This window comes from Hoplias malabaricus, chromosome 9 (assembly GCF_029633855.1).
Source record: "Hoplias malabaricus isolate fHopMal1 chromosome 9, fHopMal1.hap1, whole genome shotgun sequence".
NCBI classification, from domain to species: Eukaryota; Metazoa; Chordata; class Actinopteri; order Characiformes; family Erythrinidae; genus Hoplias; species Hoplias malabaricus.
In genome coordinates, this window is record NC_089808.1 from 44,233,921 (window position 1) to 44,260,506 (window position 26,586).

At 41.6% G+C, this 26,586-nt stretch overlaps 1 protein-coding gene across 1 annotated transcript; it reads left to right on the forward strand.

Annotated features, from left to right (window-relative positions):
- Positions 1–4: 4 nt before the first annotated feature.
- LOC136706699 (interferon-induced very large GTPase 1-like) lies at positions 5–26,019 on the forward strand. The gene is made up of 5 exons (XM_066680292.1): positions 5–153; positions 8,253–8,334; positions 13,662–13,796; positions 19,967–20,008; positions 21,295–26,019. Exons 1-5 carry the CDS (start codon positions 5–7, stop codon positions 26,017–26,019), a joined length of 5,133 nt encoding a protein of 1,710 aa, XP_066536389.1.
- Positions 26,020–26,586: the final 567 nt, after the last annotated feature.

The window sequence follows — 26,586 nt, forward strand, 5'->3', positions numbered from 1 at the left end:
AGTCATGGGTGAACAGGGAGTAAATGAGCAGACTGAGCACACAGACCTGAGAGTTCTGGTGTTGAGGGTTCATGTGGAGGATGCGATGCTGCTCATTCTTACCACCTGCCGTCCACCCTTAAGGACGTTCAGGATCCAGTGGCACAGAGAATGGTTCAGACTCAGATTTTGGAGCTTGATTTCGAGCCTCAGAGAATGGTGTTGAATGCTGAACTGTAGTTCACTAAGAGCATTCCCACATATGTGTCATTCTCTAGCAGGGAGAGGGCAGGGTGCAGAATCAAGGCTATGGCATCGTCAATGGCTCTGTTTTGGCTGTATGCAAATTGCAGGGAGTCCAGTGTGGAATGTTAGATGTCTCTAACCTGCCTTTCCAATCACTTACAGCAGGTTAGAGTGCTATTTTTTGTTTTGTTATATTTACATATACATACAACAGTGCAGTGAAATATAACCTCTACATTTAACCCATCAATGGCAGTGAACCAGTCAACAGCAGGAACCTATGGACCTACGGACACTTTTGAGTCTGCAATCCACCTACCAACATGTGTTTTTGGACTGTGGGAGGAAACCAGTGCACCTGGAGGAAACCCAAGCAGACACAGGGAGAACACACCACCCTCCTCACAGACAGTCACCCGGAGGAAACCCACGCAGACACAGGGAGAACACACCACACTCCTTACAGACAGTCACCCAGAGGAAAACCACGCAGACACAGGGAGAACACACCACACTCCTCACAGACAGCCACCCGGAGGAAACCCACACAGACACAGGGAGAACACACCACACTCCTCACAGACAGTCACCCGGAGGAAACCCACGCAGACACAGGGAGAACACACCACACTCCTCACAGACAGCCACCCGGAGGAAACCCACACAGACACAGGGAGAACACACCACACTCCTCACAGACAGCCACCCGGAGGAAACCCACACAGACACAGGGAGAACACACCACACTCCTCACAGACAGTCACCCGGAGGAAACCCACACAGACACAGGGAGAACACACCACACTCCTCACAGACAGTCACCCGGAGGAAACCCACACAGACACAGGGAGAACACACCACACTCCTCACAGTCAGTCACCCAGAGGAAACCCACGCAGACACAGGGAGAACACACCACACTCCTCACAGACAGTCACCCGGAGGAAACCCACACAGACATTAAATGTAAAATGCATTAAATAAAAAAGGTGAAAACATATTTTAATTACAGGACAAACTAAAATACATTAGCTGCCACTAGAAGCCAAAAAGATATTACAAAAATAAATATCTAGCAATAAATTAAGCCAACACAACCGTTACTATTGCTTTAGTAATCATTTGGGCAATATACCAGATTAAACTACACAAATGCTCAGGTCTCATAAATAATCAGTATTCCCACACCCTAAATGTAATGTTGTGTGTTTTATTTTCTGTAACTTGTCAAATTATGTTTTACTTCTTACTTTTATCCTATCACTGTCTTTAGAGCTTTTCATTGTGAAATGGGGAAAAAGAAACAGGAAAATACTGTGTTTTTTCTGGAACTGTGATCAGTGGATGTAAATATGAATTACTAAGGACCATCAGGACACGGACATTGCAGGATTATATTTATCTGTTAAGCGCTTCCACCCCCAAGACTGATACCCCACGGGTTGAAAGTCCCTGCTATAAAATGCCTTAAGCATGATGTTGGCATCAAGGGACTGCATTTAAATGCTTTGATTCATATCTTAACGATAAACTTATCTTTAAACATTGGCCAATTCTCCTCTTCAAAAGCTGCAACTAGTTGTATTTTACTTCAAGGCTCTATATTATTTTTTGTATATTCTTCCTCTTGGGTCAATCCCTCTTAACACTGCGACTGGGGCTAAACACAAATATTCAGCTGTTCGGATATTCGTTCATTGGGTAGGTATTCAGTTTTTAATTTTGAGATTCAGGTATTCATTTCTTGCGATAAATGTGGCTATCGATAAAGGCAACACTCCACTCCATCTGTATTCAGGATCTATAGTGGTGATTCTGTTTTTTTTAAAGTTCTGCTTCCCCCAGCACTCGATCCGTATTCAACCTCTTCAAAATAAATGTCCACAATGAAGCCTAAAATACCCTAACACCCTACAACAACCTACTTACAACGAAACGTGGCAAAGCTACAGTTCATTTTGTCAGCTTTATTCCTCAAACTAGACCAGACCACCTCCTGGAAGCTCTGGTTAACTCATGTTCTCTGTGCCCTTAGCTACACAGTGTATATGCGAGTTAGTGGGAGCTGTAGCACAGACTCTGGATTTTAAAGCAGGCATCAGACACAGATTTTCTGAACGACAAATGACATATTTGCCAAATTATTCAACTAAAGCTCAGAAGTTACCGAAAAATGTCATTTGGTACAGCTCTAACTGCTACACTGATGATACACTGTTCTATTTCTCACTAAAACTGGTGATGTTTAATTCCTGTCTGTAATGATCCAGTGTATAATGTGGAACAGCATGGGATCTGCTGATCTCTGTTCACAAAGCTGGCTCTAAAATGTTGCACAAACATAAAAGAATGGGTTTCAATAGTTAACCAGTGAGGGATCACTCTCAGGTAATAAATGTATTGTCTCTAAAGACACTAATGTCTGGCCCACACTAAAGAATTTTAAAATCCTAACCGATGCTGAAAACCTGAGACATGACATTTATCATAGAATTTTCAGTGTTTTACTTTTGTTAGTTCTCAAAGTCCCCACAATACACAATCCCTCATGGCACACACTTTCCAATCATACACACTGACTGACAGCTCCGCTCCTCAAAACCTCATGTGACTTACACCAACGAGAGCAGGCAGGAGTTTCACACTAGATACCACCCTCTTGAGGCACATTAGAGTACTGAATATTTCAGCACACTTCCAGGGCACCTGTGCACTAACATTCCCTTTAAAGAATAATTACAACTTGACCCAAAAACAGACAGCATTTTAAACATGTTTTATATACAGACACATCTCTGCTCCTTCTTCCTTCAGGACACTGTCTCAGTTACAGCACTCCGCTCCTTTCAGACACAGCCATGATATAAACACAGATGGCAGATGATGGTGAAATAACCCCAACTAGGATTTCATTGGTTTATGATCTTTAATGTCACACCTGAGAGTCACGTCCCCCCACACTACATTTAAAGATAGTCATTCATGTTCACCCTAAAACTGATAGATTGAGATGTTTGGGAGGGTCAAATCGGCCTCAGAATCGAGTGAGTATCCTGTAGTGTGGGCCAGGCTTAAAGTCCTCTATACAGATCTGTCTGTTAAATCCAGCAGCAGCAGCACATCAGCCGTTTACACAGGTGGGGATTACAGACCCTAAACCTTTATAATGGAATAATACACAGTAATTAAGTGACTGACCTCATGAGTAACAAAGTTCAGCAAACTATCTCCCTGCAGCTGAGTAACAGAGTGGAATAGGAGGTTCCTGAGTGAAATTTCATTTAATTTAAAATGTATTATCTGTGTTAATGTACAGTAATGTCTGATTACTCTGTCTGCACAAATGGACATCGCACAAACTTTAAACATTTTCAGAAAAAGGTGTAAATTGTGTTCATATTTATGAACTTTTTAATTAACCAATGTTTTTGCTATAATTTTGTATGATTGATTGTTCTGCTTGTGTTTCATGAGCAAGACCTTTGTCTTCAAATGTTTTATTTAAGTCAAGGTGTCTAAACCTGACTAAGAAGGTATTATGGACTGAGTTTGGAGCAGGCTCTGGTAGAAGGCAACGTTTGAGCTGCTGAAAAATGTTTGATCATGTAGGAATATAACACAATCACTGGAATTTACACAGTACAAATACACAAGGTATGAAGAGCATACTCAGTCTGAAGGCTTTGCTGCTCTCAGAGTTTTCAAGGACTGCATCTCACTCTCTCCTGGGACAATCACACATAAACATCACAAAACACAAAGAGCTGAATTTGGATGAATGTAGTGAAACCTGTCAGAGTGGGAGGAATGCTGCAGAACATATTCTGGTGTTTCTGTAGACAGAAGACTTACCCACACTCAAAAACAAGCATCTCCCCTGTCAGAGAAAACTGTTACCTGAGTGGTGTCAAAGAAACAAAGACCTCTGACGTCTGGGGGAAAAAAATAGAAACAGAAGATAAAAAAATAACCTGTAATAAAAAAGTAAGCCATGTTGAGTGAGAGGGTGGAACAGACAGTGAGTTACAGTCAGAGTGGTCAGAAACAAGTGTATGTGTATTACATCGAGAGAGAGAGAGAGAGAGAGAGAGAGAGAGAGAGAGAGAAGACACTGTAAAGCCTATAATAAATTGATAACAGATATCAGGCTCAGTGCAGCCCCACAGTGCACCCCCCAAACCCACCCCATGGTAATACTGTATACTGTTTTTATCTTGTGAGATGTTATGCAAAATGTGGATACCATTCATCTAGTCCTGACTATGGAAGAAACAGGGCAAATAATATTTGCAGAGCAACTGATGGACTACAGTCTGTAATTGTAGTGTAACTGTAATTGTGATTGTAACTATAGTGTGGTCAGAGGAGCTGAGAGAACGGACAGTGAGTGGAGAGACAGCGCTGGTCATAATGTTGTGTTTGATCAGTGTATATGTTTTTATTCTGCACGGAGGCTAAATGCGTTTATTCTTCACACACCGTATGAGTGGTCTGTCACAGAAGAATTTTCCTGGAATATTGCAAAACTCCTTCAAATGGTACGGAAACAGATTTTCTAGAGACTGACAGAGGAAATATTGTACAAAACAGTACATATTTTGGCCAAGTGTGTGTGTGTGTGTGTGTGTGTGTGTGCTTTCAATTCCAAAGATGGGTTAAATGTAGAGATAAAAGTTCATTGCATTATTTTATAATGACAATAAATGCACACATTTATTCATTTCATTTTTTTTTCTTTTACTGTCCCAGAAAATCTCTGAAGGCAACCACAGAGAGGATGAGGAGGAGCTTCTTCCTGCAGGTTTTTTGGACTCTGAATCAAGACAGTAACTATGACTACCCCACACTCATTCATCACACTGGACTTTTTTATAAATATTAATCACTTATAATTATTAAACAGGGTGCGTCCACAGGAAAAAAGCAGAAAAGTTAGGAAACACCAGTGTTAAAAGACTATGATCCAATTTGGGGGAAATTATGGCCTAGATGTGTCCACTGATTCCCCACAGAAAATGGATTGTTTCTTTACTTTTGAGACTTTATTTCCTCCTGCAGTCTCGCATTGTCAGTCTCTAAGGAGAGTCACCTGTTGACACTTAAAGGTGTAGTTCATAATTGTAATCCAGAGACACTTTTTAATAAAATTCAGTTTACAATGTGCTGCTCTCCCTTCAGTTTGTGTGCTCCAAACCAGTCTAATGTGTAGCCCCAGGGTCTGTAAATGAATGAAAAAAAAACATACTTATTCTTGTATTTTAGGCTCTCTCTCTCCCTCTCTCTCTCTCCCTTTCTCTCTCTCTCTCTCTCTCTCTCATGGCAGAGGAATCTAGAGTTGATTTAGACAACAGAGAGACTCCAGACACTTAAAAGCACAGGCCGAGATGAGGATGTTGCTCTATTGCTGCTCCAGAGGGGGGTGACTCTTAGTACTTTTTCCAGGATACGGCTAACTGCATTAGCAACAGTGCTACAAAACTAAACAACTCGAGTTACTATGTTACTGTGGGAATTCGAACAGTGAATAGACACTTACAGACAAGTAAAACTCCAGACACGTACAAACAGTTGTTATACTCCCTCAAACATACAATTCTACCTTAAAATATGCTGAGCTTGGAGCTGCGTTTCCCCACAATCTTAGATGTTCCCTTTAACGTGGCCAAGAACCACTGACTACAGCAGGAAAATAAATCTGACTGACGCAAAACGACCAATCACAAGTCTGCTATTTGGGCCTGACATGTGGAGGCAGTCTTTCATGTCGGATCAGAACCAGAGCTGGCACAGTACAATACATGGAAGTGTGTAAACGCAGTGGTACAGCGAGCCAATCAGAACGCAGCTAGCAGGATTCTGACAGTGAGGTTAGATTAACGCACTGAAGGGATCAGACTCTCTGTCTACTCCCTGTCTCCTGCTCAACTGCACAGCAATGTGGCACATTTCTTTTGCATATATTTTTTTTGCACTTTACTTTAAAAAAATGTACATTGCAACATCAGCTGTTACATTTCTACATTGAAGTGAATATTTTTTGTGTATATTGCTATTCTATTCCTTTGATGTTCAAGTTAACATCTCTGTTTAAATATTTACTTCTATCTCACTGGGTTTATTCGGCATATTTGATTTACTTTATATATTCTGTCATTATATGATGTTGTTTTATGTGAGTGGGAAGTTATCAGTGTATGTCACTGATACTTGTACTATGTACAGCTATGTATATAAAAATGAACTATGATATGATTAAAGACAGCTCTCACTCACCCTGCCTGACTTCTTGCCTGCAGTTCAGGTGAAAGTGAAACAGATGCGAGTAGTTCACTGAGCCCATGTTTCTGCTGCTGCCTCCTCAGTCCATTCTTTACAGGCTGCTTTTTTGTTTGTTTTTTTTATCTCTTGCAAAATGTTTTTGCAGATGTCACAAGTCTTTGTTCCTTTGACACCACTAAAGCAACAGTTTTCTCTGACAGGGAGATATTTGCTTTTCAGTGTGGATGGATCTTCTGTCAAAGGATAAAACAGACTACGTTCTGCAGCATTCCTCCCACTCTGACAAGTTTAGTAAGTAAATACGTTTTATTTATATACCACGTTTAACACGGCAAGTCAACCAAAGTTCTGTACAACAGAAATAAACACATAAAAACATTCATTCATTCATTGTCTGTAACCCTTATCCAGTTCAGTGCGGCAGTGGGTCTGGAGTCTACCGAGAATCACTCACACTCTGACACCTACGGACACTTTTGAGTCTCCAATCCACCTACCAATGTGTGTTTTTGGAGCACCCGGAGAAAACCGGAGCACTCAAAGGAAACCCACGCAGACACAGGGAGAACACACCACACTCCTCACAGACAGTCACCCGGAGGAAACCCACGCAGACACAGGGAGAACACACCACACTCCTCACAGACAGTCACCCGGAGGAAACCCACGCAGACACAGGGAGAACACACCACACTCCTCACAGACAGTCACCCGGAGGAAACCCACGCAGACACATAGAGAACACACCACACTCCTCACAGACAGTCACCCGGAGGAAACCCACGCAGACACAGAGAGAACACACCACACTCCTCACAGACAGTCACCCGGAGGAAACCCACGCAGACACAGAGAGAACACACCACACTCCTCACAGACAGTCACCCGGAGGAAACCCACGCAGACACAGGGAGAACACACCACACTCCTCACACACAGTCACCCGGAGCGGGACTTGAACCCACAACCTCCAGGTCCCTGCAGCTGTGTGACTGCGACACTACCTGCTGCCCCACAGTGCCGCCCCCTATTAGAGCATTCAAAGATATGATAATTAGTTAGATATTTAGATAATTAGTCTGTGTTTTGATGGCTCTGTACCGTCTGCTTAACTGTAACAGTTTAAACAGATGGTGACCTGCGTAAGATGTGTCCTTAATGATGTTATGAGCTCTTTGGAGACAATGAGAACTGTGTAGGTCCTCCAGGGTAGAAAGAGAGCATCCAATGATCTTCTGTAGCTCTTCTGTAGAGTCTCTGCTGTGCCTTCCTTATATCAGTTATGTGGTGTTCACACCCCGGGTTAGGTCTGCCTTGATGTGAACACCCAGGGAGTGGAAGTCTGTAACCCTCTCTACACAGTCCCCATTGATGTTTATAGGTCAGACATCTCCTCCTAAAAGTCAATGACCAACTCCTTCATCTTTGTGGTGTGGAGGCCTACCCTAACCCTCTGACGGTTTCCTTTCAGGAAGTCTTTGATCCATAATCATGTAGATTGAGGTAGACCTAGATTCACCAGTTTACATGTCAGTCTGTGGTAGGGGATTCTGTTAAAAGTAGAACTGTTATCCACAAAGCGGGGCCTACCATAGCTCCCCCGATGTTCCAGGTGGGTCAGCACTGTATGAAGAACAGTGGCTACTGAGTCCTCCATAGACCTGCCTGCTCTGTATGCAGACTGGTATGGGTCAAATGTGGGGGGTAAGAATGGTAAGATATGACTCTGTACTACTTTATTACCACAGGGGTGAAGGCATCTGGCTGACTGTCATTAAGGCTGGTAATGGAGGATCTTTTTGGCAGAGGGACAGTGGTTTAGGACCTCAGGTAGGATGGAACAGCAGACTGGGATAGGGACCTATTAAAGATGCTAGTAAAGATCCCTGCGAGCTGGTCTGCACAGTCTTTCAGCACTCGTACTCAGACTGATGGTCCTCAACGTGTGCCTCACTCTCCCCCACAGTAAGAGAGTAGCTGGAGTAGCTGTAGGCTCTTAAAATGGGTGAGGTTCTGTATGTCCTACCAGACCTGCTGCTTTGTTGTCCAGGTGGTCATCAATCCTCCTCCTGTAATCTGCCTTGGCTTTACTGATGCCTTTCTTCAGGTTGACCCATGCTGTGCTGTAGAGAGGTCCTGACAAGTTGTATTAAACAGTCCTGCAGCTGCTGAGATGCTCCATCAGGCCAGACTTTAACAGTTCTGCTCATGATATGGATGGTTTTCCTGAGGAGGTTATATGCTGGGATTAAAAACATAGACATAAGATCAGACTGGCCCAGGTTTGACAGTGGTCTGTCCCTGTAGCCCGGCTTGATGTTAGTATAGACCTTGTCCAGTTTGTTGGCACCTCTAGAATCACACTTTATATGTTGGTGGAGTTTAGGGAGCACTGCTTTTAAATCCTCATGTTTGAAGTCTCTCACTATTATATGCACAGCATCAGGATACATGAACTATTGTAAGCTAATGCTACTATGCAAATGTCAGAGAGCCTAGTTAGCATTAGCATCCAGTGGAAAGCACACAGCAGTTACCATGACCACAGTAAACTCCCTGGAAATGTAGAACTGCCTAGGGTGACCAGATGTCCTCTTTTACCCGGACAGGTCCTCTTTTTTAGACTTAAAAAAATGTCCGGGCGGAATTTCACAAACGTCCGGGATGTTGTTTTTCTAGAGCTTACATAGAACTTCGAGAAGTTTCGTTCACAAACTAGTCCCGCCCTCCCCTACTCCGATTGGTTCGCTTGAGCGAGAAGGGGGCGTGGTGAAGTAGCCTAACATCTTCTGATTGGACGGTCTGACTGTAGAGCTACCGTTATTGGTCGATAACCTTCTCTGTAAACATTTAATTGGTCAGTCTGCACGTCAGTAGTCCTTGTTTACGTCAGGCAAAGCTCATGTACCCACCCTCATCTCGAGCAGCTATGCCGAAACGTAAATGTAAGTTCTCAGATTAAGTAAAAAAGAAATTCCCATGTTTTGTGAAGCAAATAAAGGTGTAAAGGACCTAAAAGCACACATAGGTTCAGCTAAGAATACAACAGCAGCGAGGGGTGAGAGCTCCCCCCCCTCCCCGAGACGTGTGTCCTCTTTTTCACCATCTCAGATCTGGTCACCCTAGAACTGCCTGCAATCAACATTTAAAAACTCCAGCCACCATTATTATATTTGTACACCAGTTGTAATGAATGTACACGCAAAGCCCTCCTCCTTTGTTCTATCAGAGTCACTGTTTCAATCATGACACTGTGCTGTGTGGCCCTCTAACTCGATAGCCAAGTCTGGAATAGATGAATGTAGCCAGGTCTCAGTGATGAGCATAACGCAGCTGTCCCTGATAATGTTACTTGTTGCCACCTGAAGCCTTAAATCATCAAATCAAATCAAATCAAATTTATTTATGTAGCACTTTTTACAACTGACGTTGTCGCAATCGTTGTCACACAAAATCATCCATTTTGTTAGTGAGGGATTCCTAGGTATGTCCACTGGTATGTTGTGTAAGTTTAAAAACTAAGCTGTGGACAATTCTTTCACTCAAAACTCCTGTTTTCAGGACATTCTGTCGGCTACACAGCAAATTCACCAGTGTTAAATCAACACTATTAGTGTTAACTTAACACTGAGAGTGTGACATTATTACACTAACAGTGTTAATTTAACACTAATAGTGCTGATTTAACACTGGTGAATTTGCTGTGTACCGATGTTAGCCCAAGAGAATGTAATAAGGGTGAGGGATAACACACACATAAAAACAAACTATAGCACTGAGAGTGAGATAAGTCCATAGGCAATGCCATTATTCTGCATGCGGCTGCCCTCTGAACCTGAACTTCCTGTTTCTGCCTTAGTTTAGAATGATCAGAATTTTCAGAGGCACTTTTAAAATCCACAACAGCAATAAGGGCAAAGCCCTTGTGGTGCAACTCAAGCTCTGAAAATGTTGTGAATATCACACAGTGCGGCGTCTGTGTTCAGCTGCAGCGGGATATAAACACTGCTGACAAAGACAGAGATAAACTCCTGAGAAAGGTAGAGAGGACAGAACTTGGGGGGTGAGTAGCTACACTTCCAGTGTTAACAATGACAGATGGTGTAGATTAAAATAAAGAGTGCGTCTATAACTTCTAATGTGAACTGTTTTAAAAGAAATATGAATCTAAAGTGAGCGAATGAGCAAATAATAAATAAATAAAGGTAAAGTGTGATTGGAGCAGCCGTGACAGCAGCGGACCTCACTGGTGTTCTCTTCACAGAAAATGTTACTGAATAAATAGTTAAATAAATTAATAAATTATTAAAAAATATAAAGAGATCCACTGCTGTCAAACAGAATGAGAAATGATTAGAACCTCATAGGTTCCACCCACTGCATCAATTATTGTGTTTCAACAGTCATGTGATTTACAAGAATACAGCTTTAACATTCAATAAAACTCAGAGCAGCAACACACTCCTGACTCCAGAATCCAGGAGCAGTCGGCTCTCAGCACACGGGTGAAGAAAAAGATGGAGGAAGTATCAAAGGTGAGGCAAACCCAGTTTGGAGGTGGTATAATCATCCTGTAACTATTTTAATTTGTTGGCATGAAATAATCAATCTGTTGAAGAATATATTGCTTTATATTGTTTCCTTGGAATTATAAAAATTAAAATCTAGTTATTGATACATTGTTATTCTGGAACAGTCCCTTGACATGGTTTTTATTCATTTTTGTACTTTATCTAGAAAATAAATCTCCCAGTTTACTTTTATCTATTGGTTCTATCTGTGAGGTAATCACCGCTTCAAACACACAGCTCAGAGACTATGGCAGAAAGAACAGAAACGATGAAGAACTTGGTAAAGTCATAACTGTACATTGTCAGTCAAAAAATCAGTGACTTGTGAAAATTGTTACATCCAAAATCAGTTTATTAAGTATTTTTTTTTACAGTTTTGAAAGGTTTGTACAGTTGTGAAACAAAAAAAATATTTTATGGACGCATTCTCTGTCATCTTTAAAAATGCCTTTTACAAATATTTAGTCTGAAAGGTAATTAGAGTCTTACCTAATACACAAGTATATAGTTTAATGGATAGTTTCTGAATTACAAAATTAATATATATTTTATTCATTCATCCACCCATTTGTAACCCCTTCTTTCACCAAGAGACATTTTAGTGTATGAGAGTCACACTTTTTACACTATTACTGAAGATAAACCAAATTTAAACTCATGGTTTCTAGCTAACATTAACCTTTACACTGTTATACTTAACCTGCAATGCTTTTCTGAATAAGACAAATATTATTTGTCTTAAAATGTGAGATATCAAAAAGAGACAATAAAGATTATCAGAGGAAATGTCATAAATATCAAAAATATTCCATAAATGTAACAGTACGTTTAATTTTTCTTACACAAGCAGACAATGTCACAGCACTTATTTTATGTTTAAAAACAGATTGAGTAAACCGTGTTCCATTGTTTTATCATGTTTTGCCAAATAAAACCTTATAATTCCAATGTGAGTTATTAGTAACAAAGTTCAATCTGAATTCAACATTTCTTCCAAAACAAATCATTTACAGATGAGACAGGATTTTGACATTGTACACTGAGTATATTTAGGGTGTCTGTTATTTTCGAGAATGAAAGAGTGTTCCACATATCAGTTTTGCGATTTGTAATGCAATATTTTTGAAGCACAATATTTCAAAGCTGAATGAAGGCCAGCTTTGCTGTTTCACCTGTGGACACTGAATTGACTTGGACAGCTCCCTTGTGGTCAAAGCTGGTGCAGCATCTGGGTTTGAGGAAATGTTTGTGATGCTAGAAATATTTTTTCAAATGTTTGTACGTGTATAACAGGCAAAAAACTAAATGTGGAACTTAAGCCCTGTTCGGACGGGATTAGTTTTACCTGTGGGACAAAGGAGTACTTCACTGTTTGTCTCGAGAGCGGAGGAGGAGCTGGAGGCGGGGTTTAGTGAAAGATATGGTTTAAGTAAAAACCCCGCTCAAATCCAAAAAACGACCTGTAGATATGTTGTGTTCACACTAGTAGCCTCCACACGTGTTATGGCCGTGTGTTGTTACCATTAAACCGGTTATAATAACTGTGTGAAGGATTAGTAACGTCTTTACCACCTTCTCGCCCGTTATCTGTTGTGAAGGACTAGAAGATAAAGTCGTTGAGAGCTGTATGTTTTTGGAGGGAGGGCTGATCTCAGAACAGTTGTGACAGTCTAAAAACTCCAGTATCTCTGCTGTGTCTGATCCACATCTGTTATGTTCACTGCGATTTCTGATCCAGTGCGAATCCACCGTAAACATTACTGATGTCTTGTGGAGAAATGACATTACCCCAGCTCCTCATTTAAAACTAATCCCGTCCGAATAGGGCTTTAGTCTCAGGAAAAAACGGTTAACTTTTTTTATTCACCTTGACATTCAGGGCTTCCATTCAAAACTACTCAGAATCAGAACTTTATACTTCCAAGAGGATGATTTGTCCATGAAAGCATTTCAGTACTAACAATAAAATATTGTAAATATTATATTTATTTTAAACAAACAAGGAAATGTGTTTAAAATACTCAGATAAACAAAAGAAAACCTCTGTAAATATAAACAGAATGAGATTTTAATGTGGGATTCTTAGAGAAAATGGACTAGGAAGGAAAACTTCATTCAGGCATTAACCTAATGTTTAGAGAAGAGGGCTTAGGGCTGAAAAGTCATTGGTTTGATTCCCACAAGCGGCAGGAAAATTGGGGACCAAAATCCACGGCTGAGGGGCCCTTGAGTATGGCACCGAAACCTCAACTGCTCCCTGGGCGCCCGGGGATGGCTGCTGCTCTGGGTGTGTGTTCACAGCCCCTAGTGCACTAGTGTGTGTGTGTGTGTGTGTGTGTGTGTGTTCACTGCCACAGATGGGTGAAATGCGCAACACACATTTCATTGTATAATGACAGATTATTGCACATTTCAAATGAATTTTGCCAGGTTTATTCAGGGAATGTTCTAGTCAAAAAGTTTTCCTTCGTGAAATGAAAACAAATTATAAAGAAAAAGTGGTATAATGTCAAAAATCAAACAGCAGTGGAGAATTGACCAGGTACAAACCCTAAAGAATGTCTCTATCCTTCTGCCCCAACTCAGTTTATAGGGGCCTCGTCCTCAACTCCACAACCATACCGCCCCGTCTCAACCAGACTTCCCTCCTTCAGAGCGATTCGTCCAGTGGTGGCTCCTGCCAAACCTCTCAGGGAGGCAACAGCTGAGGAGACAGCCGAGGTAACACTTTCAATGGTTAAATTAAGAGCAAGAAAACTGGTAAACTAGAGATTAATTAACAAAATAATAATAAAATAACAGTAATATTCATAATTCAGGAAACTACCTCGACACTGACATTGCTGAGGAGTTTTCACCTCCCTTTTGGTAATTTCATGTAGCAATACCGTTAACCACTAGATGGCAGCATAAAGCTTTCTCTTTGTCTACATACTGTACAGTGTTTGTGGATGTTTAAACCCAGAAGTTCATTATGAACATTTTTTGTAATATTTAATTTACCTCTGCAGTGAGTGAACAGTCAGTTGTGGTCATTAACATATAATGTTAAACAGGAGAGACGCTCGCGGGTTTTTAGCAGGAACAGATTTACTTCAGAGATGTTAACGTGCAAAACAAACCATAAAGAGAGAGCAGTCACAACAAAAAGGCAATCCAAAGAATAGTGAGGTACAGGCTGAGGTCAAAACACAACGTATCAAACAATAGCAGTCCGGATCCAAAAACACACCCCAGTAAACAAGGAACGTCCCTGGACGTTCAAAATAGGTCTAAAAGTAGTCTGTCCGTCAAGGGCATACTTTAAACGTCAATTGACGTCCAAATTTCATCTTAATGTAAGTGGTGAACAATCGATAACGTCAGTGGACGTCCAAAATACGTCTAATAGTCGTCTTTAGACGTAGAGTCAAGAGAAACGTAAGAAATGGTCATACACGGGTTGGGTTTCATGAACAAGGTTCGCTCAGTAAGTAACAAAGAGTTAGCAATACTTCACAAGTGGCAGATGCAAAAGCCTGGGTTCATACACTTAACTGAATGATTATGACCAAATACAAAACAGCTGTTACTTAAAACTCAGGTGACCCAGAGGGCACCAAAGAGTTCCCATTGGCCGATGGAGTCATGTGACCATCCGTTGAACCATGGGAACTGAAGTCCCGAGAGTAATTCACAGACTCAAGTGGTAATCCGGCATGAAGTGAGGGAGGAAGCGAGGCGTCCACAGAGACAGGTGTGACATATAAACGGTTCTCTATCAGTCGGCCCTCACAAATAACTCACAGTTAAACAGTTGGAAAGGTACATGACATCACAACTGGCAATTTAATAAATATATATCACATTACTCACATGTAATGACATTTTCTCTTGTCTCTTTGTGTTTGAAATCTTTCATTATCGTCCTGAATTCAGTTCCGTATAATAGTGCACTATATAATGAGTAATGTAGGGAACAGTGAGTAGGGGAAATACAAACACACTTCACGTTATGTGTGAGAACATATTAGTGATATGGGTTTTTATTTTATTTTATTTAAACTTTAAAATATGAGTCTATCAGAGCAAGCGGTGCAATTTTAAACCATTCTGATTTACCACAAAAAACATGGCACTATACAGAACAATAGCTATTTTACATACAGTTAGGTCCATATATATTTGGACACTGACACAATTTTTTTTTTTTTAACTGTTTACTGAAACACATTCAAGTTATAGTTATATAATGGACATAAAGTCCAGACTTTCATCTTTCATTTGAGATCCACATTAAAATTGGATGAAGGGTTCAGGAGTTTCAGCTCTTTAACACGTGCCACACTGTTTTTAAAGGGACCAGATGTAAATGGACAGTTGACTCAAAGGCTATTTCATGGGCAGGTATGGGCAGTTCCTTCGTTATGTCTTTCTCAATTAAGCAGATAAAAGACCTGGAGTTCATTAGAGGTGTGGTGTTCTGCATTTGGAAGATTTAGCTGTGAAGAAAACATGCGGTCAAAGGAGCTCTCCATGCAGGTGAAACAAGCCATGCTTAAGCTGCGAAAACAGAACAAAAACCGTCAAAGAAATTGCTACAATATCAGGAGTGGCGTAATCTACAATTTGGTACGTCCTGAGAAAGACAGAAAACACTGGTGGACTCATCAATGCAAAAGACCTGGACACCTACGGAAGACAACAGTGGTGGACGATGGGAGAATAATCTCCATGGTGAAGAGAAACCACTTCACAACAGATCACTCTCCAGGAGGCAGGCGTATCATTATCCAAATCGACCGTAAAGAGAAGACTGCATTAAAGGAAATACAGAGGGTTCACTGCACGGGGCACACATAGGCACACATAGACACACATAAGCATCAAGAATAAAAAGACTAGACTGGACTTTACTAAAAAACATCTAAAAAAGCCAGCACCATTCTGGAAGAACATTCTTTGAACAGATGAAACCCAGATGAACCTCTACCAGAACGATGGAAAGAACAAAGTATGGTGAAGGTGTGGTACAGCTCATGATCCAAAGCATACCACACCATCTGTGAAACACAGTGGAGGCAGTGTGGTGGCTTGGACATGCATGGCTGCCAGTGGCACTGGGTCTCTAGTGTTTATTGATGATGTGACACAGGACAGAAGCAGCCGGGTGAATTCTGAGGTATTCAGAGACATGCTGTGTGCTCAAATGCAGCCAAACTGACTGGTCAGCGTTTCATAATCCAGACGGACAATGACCCAAAACACACAGCCAAAGCAACCCAGGAGTTTATTAAAATAAAGAAGTGGAATATTCTTGCACGGCCAAGTCAGTCACCTGATCTCAGCACAAGATGAGCACTCGTTAAAGACTAAACTTCAGACAGAAAGGCCCTCAAACAAACAGCAACAGAAACCCGCTGCAGTAAAGGCCTGGAAGAGCATTAAAAAGGAGGAAACTCAGCGTCTGGTGATGTCCATGAGACATCAGTTTTCAACCAAGTAATAGAAATGAACATTTTATTTACTATTATTTAATTTGTCCAATGACTTTTGAGCCCCTGAGATGAAGGGATTGTGTTTAAAATTGCATTCATTATGTTTTTGTGCAACATTTTATTCAACTCACTGAATTAAAGCTGAAGTCTGATCTTCAACTGCATCTGAATTGTTTTGTTCAAAATGAATTGTGGTAATGTACAGAACCCAAATTAGAAAAATGGTGTCTCTGTTCAAACTATACATTTGGTGTCCCAACAGTTTTGGAAATGGGGTTTGTTTAGAGGCCCCTGTAGGTTCTCCCTATGATTCATTTACTTCATATCAGTTCAGAAGGAACACACTTCAATTAAAGAAATTCTAACGAAAGAAAAACACCTTTATCCTAAAACGGAAAGAGAAAACATTTCTAAAGTCAGGGTACAATTAAAGGGAACAGGTCAGAAATATTTTTTGGTAAAGAAACTTGGCAACAAATGATTAAAGCCTGTTATTTCAAACACTCTCAGAAAAAAGCTTTAAAGAATGACATTATAAGCGTTACATTTTAAAATGTTGACTATTAGTAATTATATATTAATATACAGTAAACCACCAGTTCTGGGAGATTCACAGAGTTACAGCAGTAAAGGGAAAGCGAAGCACTCAGTAGTATTAACAGTGTGTGTGTGAGTGTGTGTGTCAGAGAGAGAGTGTGTCTACTGGGAGCAGTGTTGGTTGTACAGTCTGACAGCAGCAGAGAGGAAAGGTCTGGGATAACGCTCCTTCATAAACCTTGGGTGGAGCAGTCTGTCACTGAACGCACTGCTCAGTGCAGCCAGAGTCTCCTGCATTAAACAGTAAAATTGGCCTAAAAGACTAGCAGTTAGTTGGATCACAGGGTTCCTGTACACAATGTAAACCCAAAATAAACCACTATGCACATAAATAAGAATCACACGGTGAACAAAAATACTCCCAGCACATGTCTGACCATGTTTTAGCGTGATATATCGTTTGTAAATAAACATCCCAATGTATCTCTAAAATGTTGGTTTGGTACACTAAACATTCTCAAGAAAGCATTTAACTCTCTGGGGTCTGCGCTCATGGCGATGGGATAAATCAGAACTTGCACATCTCAACGAATTTTTGTTGTAGACACATAATAAAAATGCCCCCAGAAAGCTTAAAAGGTCTGCTGTTTAAATATATGGAGGTTGAAAATAAATGTATTTTTACCTGTTTGTTATAGAACTCTCTGAGACTCAGACTGTGACCCTTGATGCCCACCCATTCATATTCATATGATAATAGCATGATAATCCGGCCACTCTTATTGGAGGATTATGATTTGTGTAAACGCTCATTTTAGTCACATAAACAAATGCCCATGACTGTGTTTTCACACTGAATGCAGAGATCAATGACACCGCAGTCACGCTTTTCAGTTGCCTGAGGAGGAACAACTTCATTTAGTGATTCATTCATTCATTCATTCTCTGTAACCCTTATCCAGTTCAGGGTCGTGGTGGGTTCGGAGCCTACCCGGAATCACTGGGCGCAAGGCAGGAACACACTCTGGAGGGGGCACCAGTCCTTCACAGGGCGACACACATTCACTCACACACTCACCCCTACGGACACTTTTGAGTCTCCTATCCACCTACCAACGTGTGTTTTTGGAGTGTGGGAGGAAACCGGAGCACCCGGAGGAAACCCACGCAGACACAGAGAGAATACACCACACTCCTCACAGACAGTCACCCGGAGGAAACCCACGCAGACACAGAGAGAATACACCACACTCCTCACAGACAGTCACCCGGAGGAAACCCACACAGACACAGGGAGAACACACCACACTCCTCACAGACAGTCACCCGGAGGAAACCCACGCAGACACAGGGAGAACACACCACACCCCTCACAGACAGTCACCTGGAGGAAACCCACGCAGACACAGAGAGAACACACCACACTCCTCACAGACAGTCACCCGGAGGAAACCCACACAGACATAGGGAGAACACACCACACTCCTCACAGACAGTCACCCGGAGGAAACCCACGCAGACACAGGGAGAACACACCACACTCTTCACAGACAGTCACCCGGAGGAAACCCACGCAGACACAGGGAGAACACACCACACTCCTCATAGACAGGGACCCTGGAGCTGTGACAGAGACACTACCTGCTGCACCACTGTGCCCACCTCATTTAGTGATGAATAGGTGAAATATAATAGGCATGTTTTTCTGAAGCATATTTGGCACAGATTACCTCCAACAAACAAAAGTTCACAGAGCTCCTCAAATGAATCCATTTATCAAAAAAGTTGGCAGCGATGGAGAAACCAGGCCCTCGCATACAATCAGAACTCACAGCAGCAGCTGAAGAAGAAAACCCACTGCACTCTGATACCCTCACAAATAAACACAAATAAACCAATATCAACACAAATCAAACAAAATGACCAAATAAAGACAAACAAAACACCAGCTAGACACAGGGAGATGCAGCAATCAAACATAGGGACGCCAGTATGCTCTGGTCCACACCTGATGTCAGACAGAAAGACCACAGACCATGTGTTACTGCACCGTAACGACATCATGATGATATTCCCTCAAACATATGGGCTTTTGGGGCCAATGACCAACTCAAGTCCACTGATGAATCAATGTGTCACACCCTTGTCCTGTTATGTCTGTTTTCACGGCCATGAGCTCTTGCACATGGTTCTGTTTGTTATTGTTCCTGTCTCCACCCCAGTCCCGCCTTAGTTCCACCTCCTTGTCAGTGTCTCATTTGTAATCCTGCCTCCTTGTTGTCTGACACCTTTATATTTAAGATCCTTTGAGTCACTTCCTGTTTGTTGAACATTCCACCTTTGTTTTTGTTCTCTCCAGTCTGTCTGTATCGTCTGTTACTTACTCACTTGAAGTCAGTCTTTGTATCCCTCTTGTCTCACGTCTGTTTGTGTCTTTATTCAGTTTAGGTTTCTCTCTCTGTCTGTTTAGCTCTCCATGCCTAGGTCTCTGTTTAACTATCTCTTTAGCTCTCTCTGTTTAGTTCTCTGTTTAGCTCTCTGTCCAGTTTTAATCTGTTTAGCTCTCTCAGTCTGTCTCTTAAGTATATGTTTCTCAGTCTGTCTCTTGTGTATCTGTCCCTCAGTCTCGGTCTGTTATATATGTCTCCCAGTCTAGGTCACTCTAAGTCCCTCTGTCTAGGTCTTTCTTTATCCAAGTCTGTCTATCTGTTTTGCTACCTTTTGTTTAAAAAAAAATCACTGTGTTTTAGTGTGTGCGCCCACCTCCATCAGTCCGCCTCGGTCCTGACACCATGACACAGAGCTGTGTGCCTCGTCTGGGTTCAGCAACACCGCCATTGGACACTGATGCTGTGTTAATGCTGTTTTTCTTTCTAGGTGTCAGCACTGGCTCCTGTTCTGGCAGCGTCTGAGCTCAAGGTATTTTAGACTCTAACTTCTTTGTAATAACTGGAATTTAAACTCTCAACTGAACACAAAACACTTTGTAGGCCTCTCTGTATAAGAGCATCTTCTAAATGGCATAAATATACATGTAAATTATAAAATGTATAGCACTAAGACCCTGAGCTGTTGAGAAGCTAAAATCACAAAACAAGCAAGAATCAGAAAACAGTTCACTTTTAAAATTACAGTGACACGTCTCAGTTCCCGAATGCTCACAGAGTGTTGTTAAAGAAAAGCTGATAAACACCACACTGTCACAGAGTTCAAAACGTGTTGCTGGTCTCAAATTCAAAATGGACAAATATGTTTCAAAAAACAATGAACTCAATTTAAACATTTAAAATGTTGTCTTTAAACCATTTTAAATTAAATATATGGTTTATTGAATTGCACATCATTGCATTTTGTTTTTATTTACATGTCCCTATGTTTTTGAGAATGGGGATGTGTGTAAATTAATAAAAGTGTTTAAAAACTCCAGCAGCACTGCTGGATCTGATCCACTCATACAAGCGCAACACACACTTACACAACACCACCACGTCAGTGTCACTTCAGCATTGATATTTATCGACCACCACATCACACCTGCTCTGTGGGGGTCCTGAGTGCTGAAGAATGGGAAAAGAGGGTAAAAATTATGCAGAGCAAACATTGGACTACAGTCTGTAAGTGTAGAACTACAGAGTTTCCTCCCACAGTCCAAAAAACACGTTGGTAGGTGGATTGGCAACTCAATAAATGTGTCTGTAGGTTTGTGTGTGTGTGTATGTGTGTGTCGCCCAGTCAAGGACTGGCGCCCCCTCCAGGGTGTGTTCCTGCCACGCACCCAATGATCCAGTGTAGGCTCCAGACCCAGCAGGACCCTGAACTGGATAAGAGTTACAGACAATGAATGAATGCATGAACCGAATATGAGGGTTGGGGACATGTAGTGTGACATAATCAAAAATCAGCGTTGTGGCCGCTGGGATTCCCCATGACATCACAACAAAAAATCTAGCATGTTAGGGCACCACTGAGTTGCTTAGCGCTAACAGCTGATTTCTGGTGTAAAGAGGTCCCTGGCTCCATATGGGATCTTCAGAAATGGCCACAAAGATAAAAGTAGAGCGAGGACTAGAACAGACTCCACAATTTGTACAAGGAAAGCATTTTGCTAAACAAACATTGATACAATGTGTTACACAAACATACAGTAAATTGTTATATTTTTATTATGGAAAGTAATTTTTTTTATGGCTTTGTATTTTTTCCAGGAAGGAGATTCAAGATCCAGAGAAATAAAAGAGCTCTTACATCGACTTGGCCTTGAGGGAAAATATGAACACAAACTTACAAAAGAAAGCTTTCTTGAAATAACTCCATCTGTTCTTCACCCTGAGGAGCCCAGGAAAGAGGAGGATCTGGTTAATGCTTTCATGCAAAGGCTTCTAAGCATAGACTACAGAGCAAGATACATCTCTGTCAAAGCTGAACCACCAGCAACAAAGTCCCAGAAATCAACTTCAGGAGATGCCTTTGGTACTCTTTTTCAAAAAAGTATCAAAAGTGTCAAAAACAAAACACTCCACATTCACCCTATGGATATTCAGATGGCAGTGTTCCTCTGTGCTGACCCGTTCCTTCAGCAGACCATGGTGACCAAGCTCTCTCAGTGTCAATACGCCATTCCCTTATTGGTGCCTTTCTCCACAGAGATTAGATTTCCTCTGTGGACAATGCGGCAGGTCAGTAAGAGCTGGAAGACCATAGACACCTCAGGCAACGTCGAAAGCATGTCCCTGCCCATGTACCAAGCCCAGACTCCTATGGTGGCGTTCTTCAGGATGGGTTCCATTTCCTCGTCCAAATCCCAGCTGGCGAACAGCTTCATCAATGAGAAGCACAACACATTCTTCCACAGACACTGTCCAGGCAGCAACAAGAGTCGTCTACTGATGGATGGCGTGGTGGAGATCGCCTGGTATCTCCCCTCTGGAAAAAACACAGATTACTTCAGTGACTGTGTGGCTTTCTGTAATCTACACGGTGATTCCCACAAACATGAGCCTCAGAGAAAGATTCTTACTGAAATGGCCTCTGTAAATGTTGTACTTCTACCTAATCTGGACCTGGAAAACAGTGACAGGGCAGTTGTACAGGATCTCTGCAATTTGTCGACACCTCTCATTGTTGTTCTGACTGATGAAGAAGATCAGAATGAAGATGCTGTTTTCAAGTTTGGAGAAAGAAAATACAGGGTAGCACTGAAGGGCAGAAATCAGTCTGACGTCTCTGCTGCTCTCAGAAGAGTGATCAAGGAGTGCCTCTCAGATCACCCTGCTATTTTCAAAATTAAAGACTTGAAAAAAAACAAAGAGCTAAAGTTGGATGAGCGCAGTGAAGCCTGTCAGAGTGGGAAGAAGGCAGCAGAGGAGATTCTGACATTCCTGAAGACAGAAGATCCATCCACAGTCAAAAACAAGTATCTCCCCTGCCAGGGAGAGCTCTGGCATGTGTGGTGTCAAAGAAACAAAGACCTGCGACGGCTGCACAGTAACAACTTAGAAACAGAGAAAGCCCAAAAGCAGCTGGAAATGAAGGGACTGAGAAAGCAGCAGCAGAAACATGGCCTCAGTGAACTCATGAGGCTGTTTGTTGGAAGTCTGAAGTCATTATCAAACAGTGAGAAGATGTATTTCATCAAGTGGATTGCAGTCTTACTGGATGACTTCACTTCTAACAAACTGTCTCGCATGCATCAGCAGTATGACGAGAAATGGAAAGATGTGCTGACCCTGAAAAAAACACATGATAAAGAATTCTCAAATAATTTGACAACTGTCAATACAGAAAAAATTCAAAAAGAGCAGTCAAACCTGGAACAAATCTCATGCAAGCTCAGTGCTGCCACACTCGGTTTAGAGCACATGCTCCGGGAAATGGGTCAGATTTATGAAGCCTCAGTTTCTGAGAAGGCAGGTGAACAGAATCTCAGTGTTTCTTACCTGCCAAGACTTGCTGCTGATCTCCTGATATCGGGACACCCGATGGAGCTGATGGATGGAGACGCTGCTCACGTTCCTCTGATCTGGGTTTCAGCAGTTCTAAAGGAGGTCATCAATAAATTGGGGGACAAGAGGGTCTTTGTGCTGTCGGTTTTGGGGATTCAGAGCTCTGGGAAGTCCACCATGCTGAACGCCATGTTTGGACTCCAATTTGCTGTCAGTGCCGGAAGGTGCACGAGAGGCGCTTTCATGCAGCTGGTCAAAGTCTCTGAGGAGATGAAACACACACCTAATCTGGACTACATCCTCGTTGTTGATACTGAAGGTCTCAGAGCTTTAGAGCTGGCTGGAAAAGCCACCATACATCACGATAATGAACTGGCAACATTTGTGGTAGGTCTTGGAAACATGACTTTGATCAATATTTTTGGAGAGAATCCATCAGAGATGCAGGACATCCTCCAGATAGTTGTCCAGGCTTTTATGAGGATGAAGCAGGTCAGACTGAACCCCAGCTGTGTGTTTGTGCATCAGAACATCACTGATATTGCAGCTGGAGAGAAAATGATGGAGGGAAGGAGACGTTTGCAGGACAAGCTGGATGAAATGACAAAGTTAGCAGCAAAAGATGAAGTCTGTGATGCAGAGTATTTCAGTGATGTCATTGGGTTTGACGTAGAGGACGATGTGAGGTACTTTGCACAGCTCTGGGAAGGAAGCCCACCCATGGCTCCACCAAACCCATGCTACAGTGAAAATATTCAGGAGCTAAAGAGGGCAATCGTTCACAGTGCATCACAAACAAACGGAATGACGTTATCACAGTTTAAGGAGCGTGTGGATGACCTGTGGAATGCACTGTTGAATGAAAACTTTGTTTTTAGTTTCAAGAATGCACATGAGATTTCTGTTTATAGGAAACTGGAGGAGGAACATGAGAAGTGGTCCTGGAGTCTCAGGAGTGCCATGTTGGGGATTGAAAACAAAATGCTTAACAGAGTCTCCAGTGGAAATGTGGAAACACTTCAAAAGCAAGAGCTCATGAGAGAAATGGCAGTGACTATGGAGGGGGTCCAAGGGGCTTTTAAAGTGTTCTTTGAAGAAGAGAATGAAAAGGAAACTCTGATTCAGTGGAAAAACAAATTTCAGAAACAAATTGAGCTCCTACATGACGAACTTGTAAATGAAACAATGAGGAAACTGGACTACAACATTCAACAGAAAATCCTTCGAAAAAAACTGGACGAGCAAATGGTCAACTACGAAAAGAGCCTCTTTGAAAAAAGCAAAGAACTGGCTTTAAAGTTTAGAGAGACTGATAATGGAAATTCCCTGAATGCAAAAGCAGAGTTTGATTCAGTGTGGAAAAAGTGGGTATCAGAACTGGCTCAGAACACTCCAAACGTCAAAGATGTGAACATATCAGATGATGTGACTAGTATTTTGACAGATTTCAGTGAACGTGTTCTGGTTTGTCGTCATAAGCAATCTAAAACGTACAGAAGGATTTGCACTGCTGATTACAATGCTTATGTCTCTATGAAGAGAAGCATGCACAATCCAATCAAGATTTTAAAGCCTCTTAAACCTGAAGATCAAAGATCAATACAAGAGCTAATATCTAAAGTCACTGATAGAACAACACAAAAAAGGAATCGGTTTCCAGTTTCAGAGCAGGGATACAGTTCTGCCTACATTCAGGACATTGTACGTGAAGTCAGAAAACTAGTGCAAGACTTCAGACCTAGAGACAATACATTTGAGTTTAAGAAAGAATTCTTTGTAGATCTCTCTCTTTATGTGTGTGAGAAGGCAGAAGAGCACTTCACAAAACTTCACAGAAAATACAAAGAAGCAAATGATCCACTTCTTTACTTTGAAAAGAAAAAGGCAGAATACTTCAAAGTCTTTGAGAAATACTGCCAAGGCGGAGAGTTAGCTGCGGTGCTCGGGGCTCAGATCTGTGCTAAGCTGAAAGAAACCATCCTGAAGAGTGTGTACAATGACATCGCAACCGTCATCTGCAACCAAATGAGGGGTAAACCTCCATTTAATGGGAACAGAGCGGATCTGGAGAAGCACATTCTGAAAGCACTGGCAGAACAAAAGGGAGATAAAGACAAGAAATTTGAAAAATTTTTAATATACATGAAACAGCCTAAAATCCACTTTGAACAATTTATCAAAGACAAATTTAGAGAGTTCATTTCAGCAGAAAATCCTCAAGTATCTTCTGCAATCAAAACCTTCATTGACAATAAACAGAGAAGTGTAAGACTTGCAGCTGAAATGGCGAGAGAGGAAGTCAGACGCAACAAGAAAGATTTAAAGACATGGATGTATTTATTTTCCAGCAGCCTTGTCGATGAGTTAGGAGACACTAGAGTTCACCTGAGCGATGCTATCTCTGAGGATGTCACTGACTGTGATGTTCTTGTAGACTGTATGAACAAAGAGCTCCTGGATGTTGTTGAAGAGCTTAACCAAATGCTCTGTACGCTTTCAGACTTAAACATGGAGACATTCAGAGAAAGCCCTGATGAGATCCTGATCAAGCACTTCTGCAAGTGCTGCTGGGTACAGTGCCCTTTCTGTGGAGCTGTCTGTACCAACAGTCAAGAAGGCCACCCTGGAAAGCACAACGCTGACTTCCATCGCTCTTGTGGAATGAATGGAGGGTATTATAGAGGGACATCAGACCTTTTTATAGAGTTTTGCACAACAGCAGTAGCAGGTGACAAGTATTTCTACCCATATACTGGTTCTAATTTATCTGTTCCCTACAAGAATTATGCAAGTGCTGGAGGAGTGTATGAGGAATGGCTGATCTCCACAGATTTCTCGGAGCTAGCGTACTGGAAGTGGTTCATCTGTGAGTTCAAGGAAAACCTTCAGAATCACCACAAGAAAAGATTCAGTGGAAGGGGGGAGATTCCTGATCAATGGAGTGAATTCAAGCAGGTGAATGCTGTCGAATCCTTAGGAATAAACTAATCACAGGCTGGGACTAATCACCAGCTCAGACTAATCACAGGCTGAGGCTAATCTGGAGTTCAGACACTTCACTGGATGTGGCATGTGATGCTGGAATTTCAGACACATCAGAACTATAGAGAGGAGTTTGGCATTTTATTTTTCAGGATAGTTCTCTAATACATTACTAAAGCACTTTTAATGACTAGTGCTCTATAAAAAAAAACATGCCTTGTCTTAATGTTTGTAAACACGGTTTATTAATAATATCGGTTACCAAACACATGTTTATTATTTGCACGAATAACTCATTATATTCATCATAATCTTTAAAGTACTGAGAGCTCTTCTAAATGGATTAATCTGTTTGTATCTTTCTAGCTCACGTTGTTTTAGATTCTTATCCCCTTCAACATGGATAAAGAAGTTATTAATAAAGTTTAAGATTCACATAGTGTGTGTGTGTGTGTGTGTGTCTCCCACTGGACCTCATTCATCAAAGCTGTGTAGGGTACAGGGACATTTCTGATTATCAGTAGTGACTAAAGTTCCTGAGAAGACCCTGAGTAATTCCACAGTTCGAGATTG

Bases quoted from the DNA above. Each gene is read 5' to 3' on its own strand.
- LOC136706699 (XM_066680292.1), top strand. From the start codon at position 5: ATGGGTGAACAGGGAGTAAATGAGCAGACTGAGCACACAGACCTGAGA. The intron at 8,335-13,661 runs GTAGGATGGAAC...GCCCCAACTCAG, and splicing joins ACAGTGGTTTAGGACCTCAG to TTTATAGGGGCCTCGTCCTC. The intron at 13,797-19,966 runs GTAACACTTTCA...TTTTCTTTCTAG, and splicing joins CAGCTGAGGAGACAGCCGAG to GTGTCAGCACTGGCTCCTGT.